General features: G+C 42.2%; 3 protein-coding genes across 5 annotated transcripts in view; 1 reads left to right on the top strand and 2 right to left on the bottom strand.

Moving 5' to 3' along the window:
* Positions 1-49: 49 nt before the first annotated feature.
* Vav (Vav guanine nucleotide exchange factor) lies at positions 50-7,255 on the top strand. The gene is made up of 13 exons (XM_069056276.1): positions 50-213; positions 281-520; positions 575-750; positions 807-872; positions 1,688-1,787; positions 1,890-2,051; positions 2,101-2,298; positions 2,352-2,471; positions 2,526-2,804; positions 2,859-3,061; positions 3,117-3,512; positions 6,131-6,277; positions 6,327-7,255. The coding sequence occupies exons 2-13, from the start codon at positions 281-283 to the stop codon at positions 6,592-6,594; spliced, it is 2,355 nt and encodes a 784-aa protein (XP_068912377.1). The 5' UTR covers positions 50-213; the 3' UTR covers positions 6,595-7,255.
* Positions 7,256-7,289: 34 nt separating this feature from the next.
* Positions 7,290-16,393, bottom strand: LOC138136970 (F-box/LRR-repeat protein 6-like). 3 transcript variants are annotated; one of them, XM_069056277.1, is made up of 11 exons: positions 16,234-16,393; positions 15,736-15,866; positions 14,940-15,254; positions 10,346-10,880; positions 10,134-10,291; positions 9,909-10,078; positions 9,730-9,855; positions 9,511-9,678; positions 9,234-9,453; positions 9,020-9,179; positions 7,290-8,569 (listed from the first exon to the last, which is right to left on the bottom strand). In XM_069056277.1, exons 3-11 carry the CDS (start codon positions 15,169-15,171, stop codon positions 8,326-8,328), a joined length of 2,013 nt encoding a protein of 670 aa, XP_068912378.1. In that variant the 5' UTR covers positions 15,172-15,254; positions 15,736-15,866; positions 16,234-16,393; the 3' UTR covers positions 7,290-8,325. The 3 variants fall into 3 exon arrangements, with proteins under 3 accessions (XP_068912378.1, XP_068912380.1, XP_068912379.1); XM_069056279.1 differs by having other exon boundaries at positions 10,346-10,871; XM_069056278.1 differs by lacking the exon at positions 15,736-15,866 and having other exon boundaries at positions 16,234-16,392.
* Positions 16,394-17,377: 984 nt separating this feature from the next.
* Positions 17,378-21,159, bottom strand: part of LOC138136207 (serine-rich adhesin for platelets) — a 38,194-nt gene continuing 34,412 nt past the window's right edge. The window contains exons 5-7 of the mRNA XM_069055265.1: positions 20,164-20,935; positions 19,038-19,163; positions 17,378-18,891 (exon numbers count right to left, since the gene is read on the bottom strand). Coding sequence (XP_068911366.1) covers positions 17,846-18,891; positions 19,038-19,163; positions 20,164-20,935 — 1,944 coding nt within the window. The 3' untranslated portion in view covers positions 17,378-17,845. The remainder of the gene's footprint in view (positions 18,892-19,037; positions 19,164-20,163; positions 20,936-21,159) is intronic.

Raw genomic sequence — 21,159 nt, 5'->3', positions numbered from 1 at the left:
CGAATAGATGGCGCCGCGGTCGTTATTTACAATCCGCCATAGCAACGAGTGACATACCTGTTTAATGTCATTTTGACGCCAGTAAATCCATTTTTATTTGCTGATAGGTATTTATCGGTTTGTTTTGGAGGAAAAAAGTACGTCAGATTAGTGCGTACGTTGTTTCAATGAACCACAGACTAATTGGGAAGTCGACCACCGCATTCCGTCACTGTTAGTATTATACCGTGTTTATTACGCTCAACTCTTGCGAATGTGTTGTGTTTTCTTGTGGGTCTAGATGGCTGCAGCCCTGTACAATGATAAAGACACCACCGACGAGTTGTGGAAGGAATGTGCAAGATGGTTGACACGTTGGGGCATGTTGCGGGAGGACCACCGCGCCAATTTGCCCGAGGCTTGCATCGCCGACCTTGCCAACATACTAAGGGATGGGGTGCTGCTCTGTAAATTGCTCAATAAGGTAGATCCAGGATGTATTGACATGAAGGATGTAAATCTCAAGCCAACAATGGCTCAAGTGAGTGTGTCAGTCAAATCATCATTTACATCATCACATCTCTTTTTGTTGCAGTTCTTGTGTTTACACAACATTGAACTCTTTTTAAGGACTTGTCTGATTTCTTTCAGTCTGAAAGAGCATGATTTATTTGACCCTTTGGTGCTTTTTGAATTAACTAATTTCCATAAAGTATTATGCACTCTGTCTAAGCTGTCTTTAAGCTCCAAGGCCCAAGAAGGAAACATATTGTAATTTACTGGATGATATGAATGGGTGATTTCTCTTAATCTGTGTGGGTTTTCAGGGGTTTTACTGCTCACAAAGTCAAAACCAAGGAAGAGGAAGTTATTTATCAAAGCCTCAAATCTGTGTAAGTAGAGCTGATAACAGGATTTGCACAACTTACTTTCTCATACCAAATCTCATTAGCTGGAGATAAATATGTGCTTGAACATAAACAACTAAATAATTATTCAAACAAAATTTTAGCGCCAAAGTTCAAATTTTCCAGATTGTTTTATTTATTTCAATTTACTCAGGGTCAACCCATTAAATTTTAAAACGTGGATGTTAACGAGATAATAACTTAGACGCTGTTTTAAAACCTAAGCTGGCACCACTTTTTATATGTTTTTAAAAGAACATTTTATTTTCCACGTTCAAGTAGCAGTTTTTGCTTATTAGTTGTTCAGAGAGTGTTTCACATCGCTTTTTTCTCAATTAGAGCTCAATTCATTTTGAACGTTTACACCGTGGTCCCCATTGAAGTGTCTGAATTAGTCCGATCAGTTGGCCGTTTAGTCTGCGGTCCGCATCGATAAAATTCTACTGTTACCACGTTTTACCCCCGTAGTAGTAAATTCGCACGCTTGTATGACCATCTGCGTCGCTCCTTGTAAATAACCATTAACCCGAAACAGAGACGTCAGACCGAGCGTGTGCGAACCCAGCTGGTTGCAATTCACGATCCCCTGTCCGAGGCCCGAAGACAGAGAAGAGGAGGTCTACGACGATTTGTGTTACGTGACCTTCTCGACTTGTCTGCCAGAGGTTCGCATTTTGATGTCCAGAGCGTGATTTCTTTTTTTTTACAAGTTTGACACAAGTTTCCATTTGTTTTTAGTTGTAGTCGTTTTTTACGAACATTGTGCATGGCTTTGTTTTCTTTTTTTTCTGGTTACGTAGCGAACTACCTTCCAGCGCTCGAGGAATGAACGATCCCATTTACGATGTAGCGAGCGAAGAGATCTATCAAGATTTGTGCGTCCTGCGAACTCCCCACGAGGTATATGATTTTTTAAGTTGCCTTACACGAATCGCTTTTCACTTTTTTTTTTCTCCGCACCGCGTCGCATTTGTTGTGGTCGTCACGATCGTCGGTTTTTAGATCCAGCCGACGTCGGAGAAACGCGATTTCGTAATCAAGGAGCTGCTGGACACGGAGAAGAATTACGTGGAGGTCCTGGCCAAGCTCAAGAGGAACTTCATGAAGCCGCTCTGCAGTCAGATGAAACCCCAAGACCACGAGACGGTCTTCTACAAAATCAATGTGAGGGGACGAGCGAGAATCGAATTGTCACGAGCGCGATCGTTTTCAGGAGTTGCACGACATCCACTCGTCGTTCTACCACGAGCTGAAGAAGTTTCGAGATCCCACGGTCAAGCTCAGTTTGACGTTTATGAAGTGGAGGGAGAGGTTCCTGGTGTACGGGGGGTACTGCGCAAATCTGACTCGCTCCACGAATCTCTTGCAAGAACTGTGCGACACCGACGAGGGTTTTAACACGATCGTAGTGGTCAGATCGCTCGCGAGGTCGCTTTGCAAGAAATGATTTTGTGATCGTTGCAGGCGTACGAAAAGGAGGACAACAACGGGAGGTTCAAGCTGAGGGACGTGCTGTCGGTGCCCATGCAAAGGATCCTCAAGTACCATCTGCTCTTGGACAAGCTGATCGAACATACAGATCCCGTGAGTAATTAATCGACAAAGGCGTCCATGTAACGTTTTATTTTTGTTTTGAAGAATCACGAGGAGTACAATGATTTGAGGCGAGCTCGAGAGGCCATGCTGGATGTGGCAGGGTTCATAAACGAGGCCGCCAGAGACAGCGAGCACCTGGCAGTGATCAACAACCTGCAGGAGAACATCGTCGAGTGGTACCCCACAGATCAAAGACTGGCAAACTACGGGAGACTGATCAAAGACGGCGAACTGAAAATCAAAGCTCACGACGATCAAAGAATTAAAAGCCGTTACGTGTTCATTTTTGACAAGTGCGTGCTGATTTGTAAACAACTGAAGGTAGGGAGTGAAAGCGTGACGGTGAGAGAGAGTATAACGGGGGGGTTGGCGCAGGGTCAGCAGTTCGCCTACCGCCACATAATCAACATAAGCGAGTACCACGTGGACGAGACCCACAACAGGGCGGTGCTGAGCCGGGAAGCCCGCTTCAGCTACAGCTTCCACCTGGTGAAGAACGACAACGTGATGGCCTACACAATATTCGTGAGGACGATAGAACTGAAGCAGCAGCTAATCAAGGCGATCAACGACGCTCTGTCAGTCGATACGGGTGGTGGTCGCGTTCCAAAATCACCGACTCTCTTCTTTCAGGGACAACATCCACCCCCAGTCGATCAAACGGACGAATCACTGCTTCGAGTTGCAGACGTTCGACGATCCGGTCCAGTGTTTGCACTGCTCCAAGTACCTCCGCGGCTTGATCTACCAGGGCTACAGGTGCAACGTCTGCAACATAGCCGTCCACAAGCAGTGCATCGCGCAGTCGGGCCGGTGCGGCATCCACAATCACCACCATTCGACGTCGAGCTCGTCCGTCGAGTCGGTGGTGAACGGCGCCGACGCCGGACTCAAGGACAAGTTGTGGTTCGTCGGAGAGATGGACAGGATCAAGGCACAGAACGAGCTGGAGAGGAGGGAGAACGGCACGTTTCTAGTCAGGATAAGGCCGCAAAGCGACGAGAAGGACAAGTACGCCCTGACGCTCAAGTGAGTGGGTTTGCCGAGACAAATTACAAGGAAATCTTGGTCGATATGTACGATCTATGACGTTTTTCGGACGTCAAATGTCAAAAACTATTGAAGAGTTGGGAATTTTTGTTAGGTTGTAGCGCAAGTTGGCAATAAAACTGGTGACTTTTGTGTCATGTTCCAACGAGAAAACCATTTTTTTGTTCGACACTGTCAGAATTTGAGAATTTTCTCCTGTGTGGACGGATTTTGATAAATTTGACAACTTGTCAAAACGAAACGTCAATCTAATTTTAAAGATTTTTAGCGATTTGGAGCCTTTAAGGGGCTCGTCGAACAAAAAAACGTTATATTCAACTCGTTCTTGTGTAATTTGGGCTTTTTTTGGCACTCGTGGCCCTTTAAACTGGTCCACTCATGCCAAAAAAAGCCAAAATTACACACGAACTCGTTAAATAAATAACTATTATTAATAAGAAATTACAAAAACCAAGACGTTTAAATTTGAAATTAATGTCAGCTGTCAATAATCACAATAAAACAAACAGAAATAGGTACAATTCGGGGTTTTTCCAATTTCAAGTAGAATCTATTGTTGCCAACTGAAACAGTTGTTGCTCACGGGGTACAATATCGGTGAATAAAAAGAATTAAATCTGGCGTCTAATTTTCGGGTAGTAAAAACTTTTAATAGGTTGTCAATGGAGAAATTTACTGAAATTCACTTGAAACCTCATAGAGGTATTTGCATATTTGGTGGCGGAAACAAAAGACTGAGAAGTGTCACAAAAATATATTGTCAGTGTCAAATTTCTCATAAACGCCGTAAAAAGGAATATCTAGGTAAATTTAAATTTTCGCTAAATAGATTGAAAAAACAAAAGGAAAAGTTATTCTCATCTAATCAAACGTATTACAAATTATTTCTCTAGTTCGACGATGAATAACTTTCTTATTGCCAATTTGCAACATTTCTGTCGAAATCACGAACGTCTTTGAGAAATTTGACACTGACAATACAAATTTGTGACATTTCTCAGTCTTTTGTTTCCGCATTAAAATATGAAAATCTAATTTTGTTCGAGATAAAAATATCAAAAAAGTGACAGTTGTGTTGTTTAAATCTTGTAATCTTGTAAATTACGTACCGAAAATGATGTTGCCGTTCACTTCAGCACAAATATCAATTTGAAATTGTTGTTCAGCCGTCGGAATCACTGCCGGCCATTTTTAAAACCGGATCAATTGTCAACAGCGAAACGGCGTGGAAGTTTGGCAACGTCTTGTTTAAAGATCGCATTATTTCTTTTGTTGGATTCACTTGTGTTGTTTTTCCACATCAATATTTTTTTTTTGCAATTCTTCACATACGCCAAAACTGTTAATTTTTTGGATCAAAACTGTCATCTACGATTTGACGTCGTCGACAGCTGTCTACTCAGGGTCATGCAATGTTGCCACGATTATCTCATGTAAATGTCAGCTGTAGTTTGATTAATTTATGTTTTTTTTTGACGTCCGTCAAAAAAAGTGCAAGTTTTTTTCATTCGTTTGCGTTCATAAAATATGTGATTTTTGAATCGGTCAAGAAGCGTTAAAAAAAGTGCCATAGCGGTTCATTTTTGCACGCATTTCGCGTTAAAAAAAGTGCCGTAGCGTGTCATTTTTTAACGCAATTATAAAATTTTTCATTCATAATTAGTAGTTTTTGTAATTTGCCTCCATTTTGATTCTTTAATAGACATATTAACGAACGCGACGTCATCATCTGGGATGTCCTTATAGTCATCATTCACGGAACATTTTACGAAAATTTTTAGGTTGGCAAAACTTGATTCGTCATGCGTGTCAGTTTAAATTACAAAACGTGCAAAGAATTATTTATCAGGATTTATCAAGCAACAAATTCGCGACCGTATTTTTGGGAATTTCACGTATTTCAGCGGGCGTACATGAAAGATTATCTTTCATATTCGTGTTTTGTGACAGAATTTGGATAAAACAAAAGGCGACTTTAAAGACTTGATCAAATTTTCACTTTTAAAATTAAGACATTACCAACCGCCACGAAAATCCCTAAATCGAGGAAAGTAAACATTTTTGTTTAAAAACGGCTTGAAAAGGGCAAATTACAAAAAATTGTATAAAAAACTCGTTTCATAAGACCTTGAAGCACTCATTCTTTAAAATAACTCGTGGCTACGCCACTCGTTTTTTAATCTTGAATTCGTGCTTCAAGACTGGTCTTATGAAACTTGCCTTTTAATATACTGTTTTTTAACGAGTTCGTATGTAAATTGGGATTTTTTGGCATGAGTGGGCCAATTTAAAACGCGAGTAAAACGAACTTTTTAAAGATCCACAGGCTCACACAGGAGAAAATTTTCAAATTTTGAGTGTCGAAAAAATTGTTATCTAAACTTACAGGCACTAAAAAAATTTTGTATTCAACTCGTTAGTAAAGTATCTTTTTTTTTACTCGGCGGATTGCGCACTCGCTGAGCTCGTGCAGCAAATTTTCCTTCTCGTAAAAAAAAGTATTACTTTACTCACTTGTTGCATAAATAACTATTAATCACTTAAATTAACAGATTTTTAGTGAGCTTTTAAATGATGTCATCTACTTTCTGTTCCAGGACGAACAATGCGGTAAAACACATGAAAATATGCAACACGGACGAGCAAGAACGCAAATATTACCTGTCCTTGTCCAAGTTTTTTAGTAACATCGAAGAATTAGTGCTCAATTATCAGATAAACAGTTTAAGAGAGAATTTCGAGAGGTGAGTCGGAGCAGCGCGCCAAAACCGGCGATTCACGATTCGCTTTCAGACTGGAAGAAAACACAAAATTGCTGTGGCCTTACCGGCAACTCCTGGCGACGGTCGTACGAAACTTCGAACCCACCGACCACTGCCACTTGCAACTGAAGGAGGGTCAGACGGTCTACGTCATAGGTAAAGAGGGCTACCGGGAGGGGTGGTGGAAGGGCCGAAACGAACACTTCGAGAGCGGATTTTTCCCCAGCAACTACGTCAAGGTGGAAGGGGAAGCCAGGTTTAACAGTTCGAATTCAACTAGTCTTCATTTCACGCAATAATAGTTTGGTACGTGAAGAGTGCTACGAGGAGTTTAGTCAGTGCGGCTACGCATTACTTGCCAGTAATTAATCGATTGTTGCTTTTCGAGACTGTGTTCAAGAGGAGGCGAGCATTTGTAGCATATTAATCAAATATATTTTTTTTTATAACTTAGGTGTTTATGGATGTGTGGCAAGTGTATAGGTGCCATTTGTATCAAAATATAGTCGCGGCCGCCATTTTGCGGTCGGGGCGACATCTAGTATTATCATGTGTCAAGCTGAACTAATTCGCGGGTGTGGGAGTTTGTTTGTGAGCATCATGGCAAACAGATTCTTCGATGTACGCTTGCATTCCGTTCAGGGGAGTCTCTATAATATCAAAATTAATGTCGTCAGCGACAATTTTGAATCTCTGCCAATGTTCTATACGTGTTGTAGCAATTGACGTGCGCTCTCTGTGAAAATTATTCTTGTTCGAACCCCAAAAACGCATTCTGATTGTCCAATTAGAAACGAAGCAACGAATTCGACGGTTACTAGAACCTCCCCGTTTTTTGTAAGAGAACAAGTGTCTGTTTTTGTTGTTGAAAAATATATTTTATTCTAGAAATATAAAGTGACGAGAAAGAGAAATTTTGTTATCACAACTATATGTTTAATAAACGAACGCATTGTTTAATCGTTTTATTTAATGGTGAAGTGCACAATTAATCTTGTAAAAATAACGAAACCTTTTTATTGTTACAAAACAGTTAACATAATTAGAAATACAATATAAGTTTCGATCTAATAGACAATTACACAGTAGGTACACAATCTATCATAATAAAATACATTTCACTAAAACGATCCCAAACAAAATTCAGCACAAATCTCGCCTTAATGTCGAGTAAATAATAACGAACGGTGGTGCATTAAAGTCGGTGTATTTTTTTTTTTTTTGTCCATGTTGTACACTTTAATTGGTGTTCAGTTGAAAGATTTACGTATAGACAGGTAAGAAATATTTAAGGTCACGTGTCCCAACAATTTGTATTACAAGAAATAATACAGATCGTTGAGAGATGCTAAAATACTTTACTAATGTAATAAAATACGCGCAACAAAAACAAATCACAACAATACTCACCTGTCACGGGAGATTTAAATTTTCACAAGGGTTCAACAATAAATAAATAAATACGGTCAACTGCTTCCTCTAATATTTCTTTTCTTAAATCCTTTACATAGACGATAATAATAATTTAGACCTAACAAGGAATTTAATAAAATACTTTGTACACTCGACAACCTGTATTAAATTAGTAAAGTATTTGTCTAATCCAAAATAAGGTCAACTTTTAAAATATTCAGACAATTATCGTACATTTTTTATACAATGTATATATAATAAATATTTATAAATTTTTATATTAAAGTATTCTATGTGGCGAAATGTGACCAAACTGGCGCCGCGATTGGTTTATGCGTTCGCTGTCGAGTCACGTGTTATTGCTCTGCAGTGCAAGCGGTAAGCGCTCGACCTTCCCCCCGGTCCGCCGAGATTCCAGTGCGGTGCAACCCCCAGAACACTTTTGCTCCCGGTGAACGTACACGGCCGGGGGCGGAACCCGAGCGCGACCGGCCCGCGTTTAGAATTTGACATAAAATCGTGCGTTCAATTGACAGGTCGATGCGTTTGGTCACAGTTCGCGCTCTCCCTTTTTTCGTTTTTAAAAAGCTTTCTTTCATCATAACAAACGCGATTGATTATTCGGCGGCTGCGATCAGGTGAGCTGGTGACTGTTCATTTTCCGACTCGCTGACGTCGTTCTTTGGCCTGTTTTGCAAACTCTGTTTGAGTTCTTGGACAGCTTCACCTGTGTACAACCTCTTTATGCCCCTGGGCAGCGCCCGACACGATTGCAGGTTTATGGAATGCAGGTTGGGGCAGTTCCGCAGCACGGCCTTGACGGGCTCCAAACTCACCGAAGACCCGCACAAGTTCACGGTCCTGGAAATCGTTAACACCATCATTGTTACTTACCATGGAAAACATCTAAGCACAAGGTGATCAAGAAGAACGGTTTGAGTTTCAGTATTCGGCTATTTGTAACACCGCAACCGTTTCGTTGATTTTTTTGACAGATGACATAAAATCAACAGCGACAAAATGGCAGGTTATGAAAGTAAAAATTAACGGTACAAAGTAATTAAACTTGAAATACAGAACAATTATCTAAAGGAAATGCTTGAATTCGGCCCCATTTTGCTCTAAACATAAATGAAGTCTTCTCTTGAACAGAATCACCATATTTGAAATGTCAAATGTCACTTGTCAATGATGCGGCTGTCAGTCAACCGGAAGTGACTCCATTTGTCCTATTTAACGATAAAATTCAGTATTAGTAACTCCAAACAGTCCTTTTTGATCACGTTGTACAATGAGCCCCATCCTGTTTACCTCAGCTTCGATTCGAGCCCCCTCTCGGCCAACGCAGTGACGGCCGCGTCCAAAGACGACGTGGCCGTCGACCACGCCAGATCCACTTCCAAAAGGCTGTGACTCCATTTCTGCAGGATCAACTCCAATCCGGAATTCTGGGTTCGCGTTATGTAACAGGCTAAAAATAGAACGATCAGCGTGCGACTTTCGTATCGTTTCTTCCGCAACGTACCACTCAGAAAGAGATGTTCCAGATCCCAGGCCGGCACTTTGACCAATCCGGAATCGGTGAGGCGAATGCACCCTCTGACATCTAACAAACGAAGTTTTGTACTATTTTTCAGGATTCTTTCTATCCCGTCGTCGTCCACGGACCTGGAAGTCGTCGTTTGATCCTCTTCCAGACCGGCGAGGGACAATTCTTCGAGAAGGGGAAAACCGGGTGAGGCCACCTAATACAGAGAAAATCACAAACTAATGGAAACAAAATCGATGGTGATGGTGCAGACCTGGTCGGTTAAACTCGCCGGCGCCAACCATATCTGGCTGTTGGTGATGCGCAACACTCGCAGTTTGGGACAGCCGATCTGGACTTTCTCGACGTGGAGGAGGGCGCTGTTGTGAGCAAACGTTCGAATATTCGAAATGTCCAGGAGCTGGAGGTTGGGACAGTTCGTCTGAAACAGCAAATGCTAACACGAGAAGGCGCAAAACGACGCGATTGTTACAGCAATTGACGCCATGATCTGGGTGAAGCCCGCCATTTTGTTGTGGGCGAGAACCAAGTGAGTCAAGCGACTGTTCATGGTCTGGCCCATCGCCACCAACGGTTGCGAATTAATTGCAGACGTAGACTGAAACAGTCGAAATTGTCGATCGGCGGCACGAAACGAAGCGAACAACTCACGTTAATTGACGACAAATCTAATCTTTCCAATTTCTTGCATTCGGTGGTCAAATATTTCAAGTTGTCGGCGTTGAGACCTTTCCAACCGCTCAGATTGAGACCTTGCAGATTGGGGCAGTGCTGGCAGAGAGCCTCCATCGCGATCTGTATGTCACGAACCTTCCATTCACCTGATCGAGAGGGAGAGAGCGTGAAAAAGTCGACCGGCAGAAATGCGTTCTTTACCCAAATTTAAATCCTGACAGCAGGACAATCGATTGTAGATGAGCCAATGCAGCTGCAGGTCTGTCCTGAAGGGCTCCTTCACATAATTCAAGTCGACCTTATTCCACAGCGACGGCGTCAAAGCCACGTTCCGCCACAACTTGCACACTCTGCACAATCTGAAAACGTCCCCATTTCATTCTCTCCTCCCGTCCCCACACCTACCCCTTTACCTCACTAGATTCGGTAAACAGCCGTCTTGGGTGCACAAAATCTGAAAGATTTTGTACAAGACGGGCTCAGGCATGTACTGGCCCCAGCCGCTCTGCTCCTGTGGTTCATTTTCCTGAGTACTGGTTACGTCATTGTCGCTGCTCGCTCTGCTCTTCTTCGCGTTGTTGTATTCGTAGTCGGACACGTCTGTGTCCGACGTCACTTTCGGTTTTTTCCGCCTGCCGCTTTTCTTCTTGTTGGGCGTCAGCTGGACTTGTGCGGTGAAGTTGCTCTTCTTGATTCGTATCTTGATTGTGTTTTTGTCGCCGCTTATCTGGCTGTGGTACATCGCGACGAGAGCTTTGCGGGGCCTGCCCCGTCCCACTCCCGTCCCGATCTTCTTCTTCGAACCCTTCGACACTTTGTTGTTCAGTTTCTTTATGTTGCCGTTTTGGTAATCGACGATCGGGTTCGACGCGGTGTCGTCCGATTTCGAGTCGCTCGACTGGTCCCGCGAGGCTTGCGGCTCCGCGGACGGAACTCCGTCTGCAAAGGCTACCCCAAAATCAGATCCTGAAACTCCACCGCATGAAATACCGCTTTATTACAAGTGGGAAGATTGCACGCACGACCGCAGCGGATGCTGTAAACCTACGCATAAAAAAGTGCCACAACAATGACTTATCTCACGCGTGACATTCAAAATTCCATAGCTATGAATAAAAATGTGAATATTGGTAAACACAGTCGTTTCGTTGTTTTTGTGAAAAGGAAAATAGCAAGGACAAGACCTAGAAAATATTTCTTTTTAAGTAAAGACGATGTAATCGAGTTCTTGCGAGAAATTCACGATAACATTTTTTTGCTGACGACACTAACATGTATAAGATGTTACCGCATCATCCTCAAACATTTACAATTTTGATTTCAAGGTTGCATTGATTATTGGGCCTGGTAGAGCTTGTAAGAACGTAAAATCAGTTTTTGTACGCCCTGACTGTACCAATCATGGCTGTTTTTTGTCCGATATGGAGATGGCAATAGTTATTTACGAACCGTGTGCGGGAAGACATTTTTCGCGCATTATTTGAGGCACGAGCGACGAAGGAGCGAGTGCTTTATTTGCGCATCGAAGTTTGTACAATATTTATTGAAACAAACATTATGTCTGCTTTGTTGTGTACCCTTTGTGAATAGATGGCGCTTGCCAAAGTGTCAATCGGATTAATAGCGATTTATTTTCAATCTGTCGAAATTTTCAACATCCAAGAATTGGCGTTTTGTTAAAAAAATTCAATGAAGCTCGCTCGCCAGAACACCCAGAGTTTTGCATCCCGGAGTTTTGTTACGGACCAATCAGGTTATTTCACGTACCGTAGACTTTTTGTTTTTTTGTTTTGTTTCTAAGGTGATAAAAACAACTCGATCTCAGGCCGGTAATACCAAAAATGGCGAACCGCTCTCAATCCTAGTTGCAACAGTTTTTTTTCGACCCATGAAATGTTTATTTTCTCTACGAAACAGCGTTAGTGTTCCAATGCAAGAACCTTTGATTGTCGCCTTTTTCCAAAACGCGGAGGTGACACTAGATTTTATTATTATCAAGTCAAATTATTTTTAGAATGCTCAAAAAGGCGAATGCGTTTTGGATGATTTTAAAGCACTAGTGCGCGAAATCTACGTTCGCGGTTTACTAATTAATTATTAAGTTTCTTTGCATTGTTTTGCAGCAGGTATAATTTGTATTTTTTGTAGTTTCAGTACTTTTTTATCATTATTTGTGTAAAAAAATCAGTTAAGTAACGAATTCATTACTTATAAGGCGAATGAATGACGTAACAAGACCTTATCCAATCGTACGTAAGATAATGACTTACTTGCAATGATATGAGAACGGTTGACAATATTTTTGTTTTACCTTGGATTTAAATGAGTCCTTGGTATATTGCAAATGTACACTGCCTTAAACATTTTATTTCAATTTTACTACCAGAGTAACGGATGCAACAGTTGTCGAAAAACCATAAAAGAAAATTACATTTTGAAAAAATCTAAAGGAGGCAAAAAAAATTATCGTGAGTGCTAAATCACGGAAGAACGACTAAAAAGTACCTATTACGTAAAGAAAAAAAAGGTAAACGAGATATAATTGTTTTTTTTTTATTCTTTTTCCCCATAATGGCAAAACTGTATTTATGAATACAGAAAGATACGCTTGTTTGAAAATCACACAAAAAATGTATGGGTGCTATTTAGAAAACCGAAGTTGGTTGCCATAGCAGCGAAACAAAAGAAGATAGGAACAAACTAGAAAGACCAGATGATGCAGGATAATACACCAATCAAGTTTTATATTAAACATTTTTTCATAAATTGTCAAATTAAAAAGTTACAGCCAATATTTGATACTTTTGTATAGAGTGGTCACAAAAAAACGCCCCAGCTTATATCTCTCTTATTTGAAATCCGATTTCAACAAGTGATACATCAAATTGAAGGGTTCAAAAAGTACTATAAACTGGATATAACTGGATATAAAATGTTGCCCTTACCAACCCTACCTTGCAAGGGTCAATTTAATTTTTTAGCAATACACAGTTTTTTTGGTACAGTTAGATTCATTATGTTTTTCTGAGTTCAAAAATATAGCACACCTTGTATATTTAAATGTTATTCTAATTTTTAATTCTATTAGGAGCAAGTACAGGGTCATTATAAATGATTGTCCCATCGTAGGTGGCTGTGCGCTATGCTTTAGGTGCGCCGCTACGCCCACTACTTGTTACAAACATTTATAATGACCCTGTAGAACTTTATTCGTCATGAATTACTGGGGCGTTTTTTGTGATCACTCTGTATGTATAAAACGCAACTAGATCTAATTAAAGCATGTAAATGTAATTGAAGAGTGACTCTGACAGATACAAAAATTGGTTGCTTGACACAAATTAAATCAATGAACTCTTCTTTATAACAAGCCGTTGCTAAGTAACCGCTCCATATGGTTACCACAAAAATCCATGTTTTTCGTAATTGCTCAGGCCGCTGCCAAAATGGTGAGTGGTTTACGTATTAAAACTTAGGGTAAAGCTACCAACAGTGAAAACCCTATCAAAATCTGTTCAGTGGTTCTTTAGTTATAAGTGGACAAATGGTACATACGTAACGACTGGCTAAAGTTGTATTTTTGCATCGTCGCTCTGAAGATGACTGATTTGCCGTCGAAACGCGCGTCCGTTTATACCCGGTAGAGGGAAATTCATGTAGTTGCGAACACCAAGTGCTCCAAAATGTTCACTTGGAGCACTTTGGTTAATTTATTTCTAATGCGGTACGAAGACCGCAATATTTTTATGTATATTAATAAGTTATTTATTATACGTGTGTCTTATTAGGCATCTAAGACACGCAAGAAAAGTTTTGACACGAAACCGAAGGCCCCCAAAACACGGCAGGTCATGGAATGGTTGCTATGGCGGGTTTATTTTATTCGTTTCGTTCGTATTAATGTTATTAAGTGATTTAATAAATAGTAATTTGTTTCTGGTGTCTTACAAATTATAAAACACTAGTGTCGTATGACTCCCATAATGCATCTGAAACCAGTATAATTATTCCTTTGTAATATATGGGTTGTGGATAAAATTATAAAAACGTCGGAAACGTTTAATTTGTTGCAATCTACACATATATTATGCAGTTTTCATGTAACACGCTTTTCCATAAAACTATAGGTTATTTTCAATGCATTTGTCATGTAACGTCGATAAACGTAAGTGTGCAGTGTGTCCAAAAAAATTTTGAACGAATTGACAAAAATACTTGGTAAGTGAAACATTTTTTCGTACCGTCGAGTCGTTCCGTGAATGTTGGGACGCCCTGTATATGTACCTCTTTGTTACTCTCACTTTTATCAATTGCTGAAAGCTATTGGAGAAAGTAGATAAAAAATCACAATTAGGATATTGACAGAGTACAGTTCCATCACGAATTATTAAAACAAATAGAGCAATTCGATAATACCCTCGAGATTTTCCGAGCAATTACTTTATTTATAAAATACTGAAAAACTATAATTTTTTAGCTACTTTTTACAGTTGAAACTGTAATCATTACCTTCTTAAAACAAACCTTGTCACCAAGTAATTTTTTGCAAATAATTATATCTTACTGAAAATCGCTTCCACATTTTCGTGAGGTAAAAACCATAAACTGTTCCACTTCGACAAAAGGTAAGGTCATTTCCGGTTAAACCGGTGAACAGTGTACAAACCCCAGTTCAGTACGGCACCCAGCCTAGTGTAATATTTCAATTCCAAAGTAAAAATTTGCGACTGTTTCACAGTTAAAATCTTATCTTTCGTACAAAATGTATCATCCTCAACACGCTGTAATTTACAGTCAACACTTTCCATTTTAAACGCCGCAAACCGCGAAGGCTGAATTCACAAACAATTCACCTTTTTTGCACCTTTTGACTAAATCTGAACCGAAAGTACGCATCGGAAAAAATTGGAAATATTCCCAAATTCTTCCGTTGTTGTTGACCGATGATTTAAATGTTTACGCTGAATTCCTTATTCCAACGAATCAAACTACACGCGCATTTTTTACCCATGAATTGGTCCTGTTGGACATCTCTCCCGAGGTCCTGCGACTGCAGAGACATGACGTCACCGCCGAACGAGGCCTCCGAATAATTCTTCATCGGACACACATTGTTATTGGGCAAGTGATCGTAAACATCTCCGTTGGCTTCCATCAAATCGCCTCTGGACTCGTCATTTTCGTTACTCGCTGCGAAGATCTCTGTCGGCATGTCGTTGAAACAATTGGCGCCAGACATGGTAGTTTCTTACATTTTTCTTTTATTTCGTATAGTTGGTGGCGATCGTATTACGTCGGTAACCACATCGCTTAGCGAAAGAACTGGAAAAACCCACAAAACTGTAACATCAACAATTAACAAGGTGGCAGGTGTGCGTTCCCCGAGTGGACTAGGCCGTGGAAGCGCTTCCATGTGTCTTTGATTGAACCGGAAAATGAGGGTCTTTGACTGGGCGAAGGTCAAGCAAAAGGGCCTCATCAAACTTGAGTAGAGTGGCCCGTCGAGGTCTTTGATTGAATCGGGAAAATAATCTTGACGGAGTTTTTGATTGGTCGAAAGTCGACCAATGTGGCCTGATTGAGGTTGACTAAACAAAGCAAAACGATAAAACAGAATGATTTGTAAAATTCGGTTGCTTTTTGACATTTAGAGAGATGCTTATGTCCGTTGCCATGGCAACCGCTGAGAGGGCGTCAATACGTCACATGCGGTTTACGTCATCGGAGCAGGATTCCTCCGAGTCCGACCCTGTTTTTGACGGGTTTAGCAGTTGCGGCGGCGAAATTTTGATGGGAAAATTACCTGTTGGATGGAAGTGTGCGGCTCCTTGCACCGGCAATTCAGATAGAAAGTTCCCTGCAGGCCATCAAGCGTTTTTACGCGGTGAGGAGGCAGAGGTCCAAGCAACGTGATCTTCCACTGACAAACAAGAACTGGAACCGAGAAAAAAACTTGACATTTGGGTGAATTCGCCAAGTGGCGGAAGAACGCAGCGGCCCCGCCGCCGCCGCGACTTGCGAAATTTGCGCGGCGTAAAAGCGGCCGAGTTTGAATTGGGCGGCAAATTTCGTATGTAGTCCGCTCGTAAACAATCACAAATGACAGGAGAGAACACATATCGAAATTCGTTTTCGGCGGATGGGGGCGGCTCGGGGGCCGCCGCCGACCGGTCCGGTTGGGCAATTTCGGGCGGATTCCGGCAAGCGCTCGCTCGAGGGGGTCGTCGAGTGGATTTTTTATATCGCTAACAGATCGGTGGCCACTTTTGCTTTTTGTCGCGAGAAATGCCGCGAGACTCACCTCAAACTCTCGACAGTGGTCCGGGGAGCGTCCACCACTCGCAATCACATCACTATTTCTTTGAAAAAATCACTATTTTACAAAACTTGGCCACTTTCTGATTTTAGTGTTGTTGACCTTGTTACTCAAGCTGCAAACATTTTTCTAGAGAAAGGTGGCGCTGGTATTGACGTTATTTTGTTACAGGATGCGACGGCGTGGCGCCATCTCGCGAAGAATTTTGCTCATCAAGACCGGCTTCAAATTCGGTAAGTCTAAAATGAATTTCTCTTTCAACAAACAATCAATTTAAACACAAATTCTATTTAAAACTCAAAAAAATGTAAAATTATCTCTACATTTGACAAATATGCACCAATCGAGATAGCTATGGAAAATGACAGCCCACAATAATTCTCTTGAAATATCTACAGTGTAAGCCCAAATTATGTACCCATTTTCTCTTAATATTTTGGTAAAGATTAAGATTGTAGCTTTTACTGGTTCAAAGCAATTAACTGGGCTAATTAGCCGATAGCTAAACTGGTTAAAACGACAAACCGCCCAAAAAATTAACCAATTAACCTCGAGAATATACTTAGTTAAAAAATTTTATAGGTTACCTAACAAATTATTCTTGCCGAGCTAAACTGACCAATTAATCAAGCTAACTATCTACATAAGGGGTTTAACCATCAGCTCATTAGCCAAGTTAAACCCTTTAACCGATTAAACTATACAGTTCTAAATGTAACTAGATTTTTGGCTGTTTGGTCGGTTTAACCATCAGCTAATTGACCAAGCACTTTAACTGGTTAAACCAATTAATTTCAGAACGTAATGTTGAAGAAGAAGTTTTTTTTTACTACATTTGGTGCTTTTAAATGCTTGGATTGTTGTTTCTCATTTTTTTGCGGTGGTATAACTTGCCCTTTTTTAAATACTTCTTGATTTGTGTTAAACTTTCTCCTCGAGTTTAAATGTTTTCCATTCTTTTTTTACCTCTTGATGTAAAGGGTAATGTCACTCATACAACTGGTTAAATAATTATCTGCAATGTGGCTGGAGTGGGAGCGAGTTTTGTGGAGTAACCATCGGAGAGTGCAAAGATGAAGATAAAGAGCGTTTTGGTCGGTCGTGAGTGGTGTAACCAATGAAAAGCGTCTCAATTTGAAGATAGTTTAATTTAACAATTTTTTACAATCGCTTAAAATTCCTAATGGTAATAGTAATAAACGACGAAAGTATGTCGGAATAAAATACTGTAAAACTTCCAATTGCAATTATTGCTTTAATTTTGGTGTGTCAAGAGAAAATAATTTTTTGGAAAAACATCACGAGTAAAAAATTTATTAAAATATCGATCCTAATGGTACGTCCGATATGTGTGTCGTCCATCGGTCGAGAATTAGGCGATTCCGAAGAGACGTACCCCTCATCGGCGCTAAAATAACGAGAAATCGTCTGATATTGTTATTGTTTATTGATGGAGCACGATCCGAGACAAATCTCGATAAAAACTGAATATTAAAAGCAACATCATAGACGATATCAACATGAATAATCTGTTAAAATTTGCAGAATAACAACAAGCTATGATAAATCACAGGATAGGGTAACACATTTCTCCGTCTTAGTCGGCACACAACACATCAACGGTCCTGACTTTGACCCCCGCCGATTCGACCTGCCTCAAACTATTCGGATCGGCCTCAAGCATGATGATGCACATGAAACTCTTCCCGGTGTTGACGTCCTTCGGGTAGACCGTGATGGGGGTGAACTTCTCGCAAGTGCCGTTCGCGTAGGCTGTCAGCTGCTTGAAAATGACGGGGTGCTGCCGGCGGAGGGAGACCCCGCGCGACCGCAACTCCTTCTGCACGTTGTTCACGCTGATCTCCTTCAGTTCCTTCGCCCTGTCCTCGCTGAGGGCGTCGATGGAGTTGCACGTCAAGATGAGAGTTTCGGGATTGTCTGGGTCCTTCTCGGGAACGGAAATGTCTTTGCTCAGCCTCATTTTGGCACACCGCGACACCAGCTGGCGCTCCCACTTCACGGCCCCCGTCGCCGGGGTCTCGGACACCACGCAGACGGACACGTACAGCACCAGTCTAGTGTCGGGGTTGTAGCTCTTGCACATCTGCACCAGCTCCGTGTACAGCTGCGGGCCCATCTCCGACGGCAGCAAGTCGGGCCAGCGCACGTACGTCAGCTCCCCCAGGTCGCTCGAGCCCCCCGTCAGGAACTTCTCGGCGCTCTCCGCGCACGGGAAGAAGCACTTGACGGCGCCGGGCCCGTGCGAGATGTAGCCCCTCCTGGCGATCAGAGACAAGTGGTACAGCGTCTCCTTCTGTTCTTTGATGGCGGCGATCACTTGCCTGCACAGCGTGCCGATCCGCGAGAAGAGGCAAGTCTTCCGGTGCTTCTCCCAGTGCGCGCGCCTGCACGCCCTCGAGCAGTAGGTGTACGAGCAATTGTGGCAGTTCTTGAACGCCGCCGCTTCCGCGCTGGAGGCGGTGGCCGCCCGCCCGCACCGCGAGTACCGACACTGAAGGACCGGAGACGATTGGAAACTCACACGGCGCGAATTTGAGATCGTCGACGTTGGTTCGCTGCCTTCCGATCGTCTTCGGTATTGTTCCGACAGATGGTTCGGACTGCTATTAGCTGACGCCGTCACTACAAAACGAACAACTGTCAAAAGACAATCACACAACAGACGCCAAAGTGCTAAACTCCTAAATGAGTGTCTATTACTGTTAACTGATTTAGAGAGGTGCATTCAGAAGAAATGACCTGGAATGAAACTTACACATGTCTCCTACCTTGGAGACTAGGGCTGGGGGCTCGATCCGACGACGGAAGGCCCAACAGTGAGTCTAAAACGTCTTCGAGGGTCGTCGATCCGGGAGAAGGTTTCGCGCCGCTTGCTGTGTTCAGCAGGGTCACATCTAATACACAGACATGATTGATTTCAACAGGAAATTAAAACCGCACACCAAAAGAAGTAATTCTTCGAGGGAAGAAAGCCAAAGCTGCGCAGCGAAAGAGGATCGAGAGGTGTTTGCAAAATTAAGCAAATTAGTGTTGTGGACAGCAGTGGAAGGTGGTGGTAGTTCAGTGAATCGCAAACTAGCGGTTGAAGATTCCTTGAAGAATTACTTTTTAGTTGAACGTTAGTGTTAGCGAAAGCTCTACGATCATGCAACAGTGAAAAGACACTTACCGGACGTAACACATAAATAAATTAAAAACCAAAGAAAAAATAATGCTTAAAATAAAATAATTTATTTAAAGATTTGTGTTCGAAAGTACAACACAATACATAGAATATATGTGACAAAAGTACCTAAATTAAAAATGGTACACATAATAAAATTCAAAAATAATTAAATATGAATGACAATAATAATAGTTACAGACTACGGTAATACTAAAACGAGTTTTACTAAATTTAAAGTACACAAAAGAAAAACAAAACAATGAATATAGGTTGTATTAAAAATTAATAAAAACATTGCAATTATTGGAAATGCACGATCGATTTGTCGGTTGCACTGAAATAAACAAAAAAGAAAAAGAAAACGTTGAGTTGTGAAACCGAAAAATCCGAGGCACTTCTTTATGGTTAAGTAAATATAAACATTATGTACACAAATATCGTTATAATTAGTGCTAATATTGCAGAAAACATAACTAACAATACGTTGAATCGGGGAGTTTTTGTTTTGTTTGTTTGGGTCGGTCAAGAAACAAAAACTATCCCTTCGTCCGAGCTAAAACGTCAAAAGCCATCACAATTTACCCATTTCGTAAACTGGGAGGTGACAAATTCGAGTTAAATGAGATGAGATTAAAAAAAAAAAAAAAATTAACAATAGCACCACATAGAGAGCGTCAACATGAAGACATTCGAAAAAAATCGTTGGACCTAAGCGTGTACGGACTCACCATTGTGTGTTTGCAGCTCTAGCCGCAAACTGGCTGGCGGCGCTGGCGCTTCGCTCTCCGTGAGCGAGACTGGCGTCTGCGGCGAGTCCAGCGGCCTGATGCCCACGAACGAGCTCTCCAGCCAGCACAGCTTCTGGCTGCCCCTGGGACTGACCGACCTGCTCCGCTGGCTGACCGCGTCGTCGCCGCTCTCCGGCTTGAGTCCGCTGACGTAGTGCACGATGGCCGACGTGACCTCCTTGATGGAGGTCTGTATCTCGGGGCTCTCCTGCACGTTGTGCGGCTGGTTGGCTTGCGACAGGAGGCTGTTAGCCAGGCGTTCGGCCGGCGTCCGCGGCTTGTTGAGGCGCTCCTGCGACCGCCAGCCCATGTAGGGCTGCCGATAGCTGAAGCTGCTGCGCACCGACGACGGCGAGATCGAGCCGTTGGGCTGGCGGGCGTTGAAGCTGCTGCGGGTCGAGGCGCACGGCGACGACGCCGTCGAGTTCAGCTTGGACGTGGACCACCGCACGAACGGCTGACCGCCAGACGTCGGGCTCAGGATCACGGGGGAGGGGTTGCTCGAGCCCAGGCTGCTCAACGAGGTGGTCTTGCTGCTGGTGCCGGTCCAACGCGACTCCCGGGTCGAGTGCTTCTTCAGGAGGAAGCCCTCGCGGGGCACGTGCGACTGCTTGTACCATTCGGGGACCGTCAGCTTCTGGAGGGAGCGCTGCACGCGGAGCTGGTGTTCGGACATTACACGCTCGCCCTTCTGCAGCTCATTCTCGGGAGGCTGGAAACAGAAACAACATCAAACAACGAAGCTAAACCAATGAATTCTCTTCACGACGATGCGCTTACCGCACTAACCAAACCGTCCATTCTTTACTGTTACTGAACTCTACATCGTCTATTTTCCGCAAATTTAGATGATACACAGTGATAGTGCAATATTGTTGTTATCATCTGTTTATATAAAAATTATCACATGACCCTGAGGGTTGATAAAATTTGTGT

Source organism: Tenebrio molitor, chromosome 8 (assembly GCF_963966145.1).
Source record: "Tenebrio molitor chromosome 8, icTenMoli1.1, whole genome shotgun sequence".
Classification (NCBI taxonomy): domain Eukaryota; kingdom Metazoa; phylum Arthropoda; class Insecta; order Coleoptera; family Tenebrionidae; genus Tenebrio; species Tenebrio molitor.
This window is presented reverse-complemented; position numbering and strand designations above follow the sequence as displayed.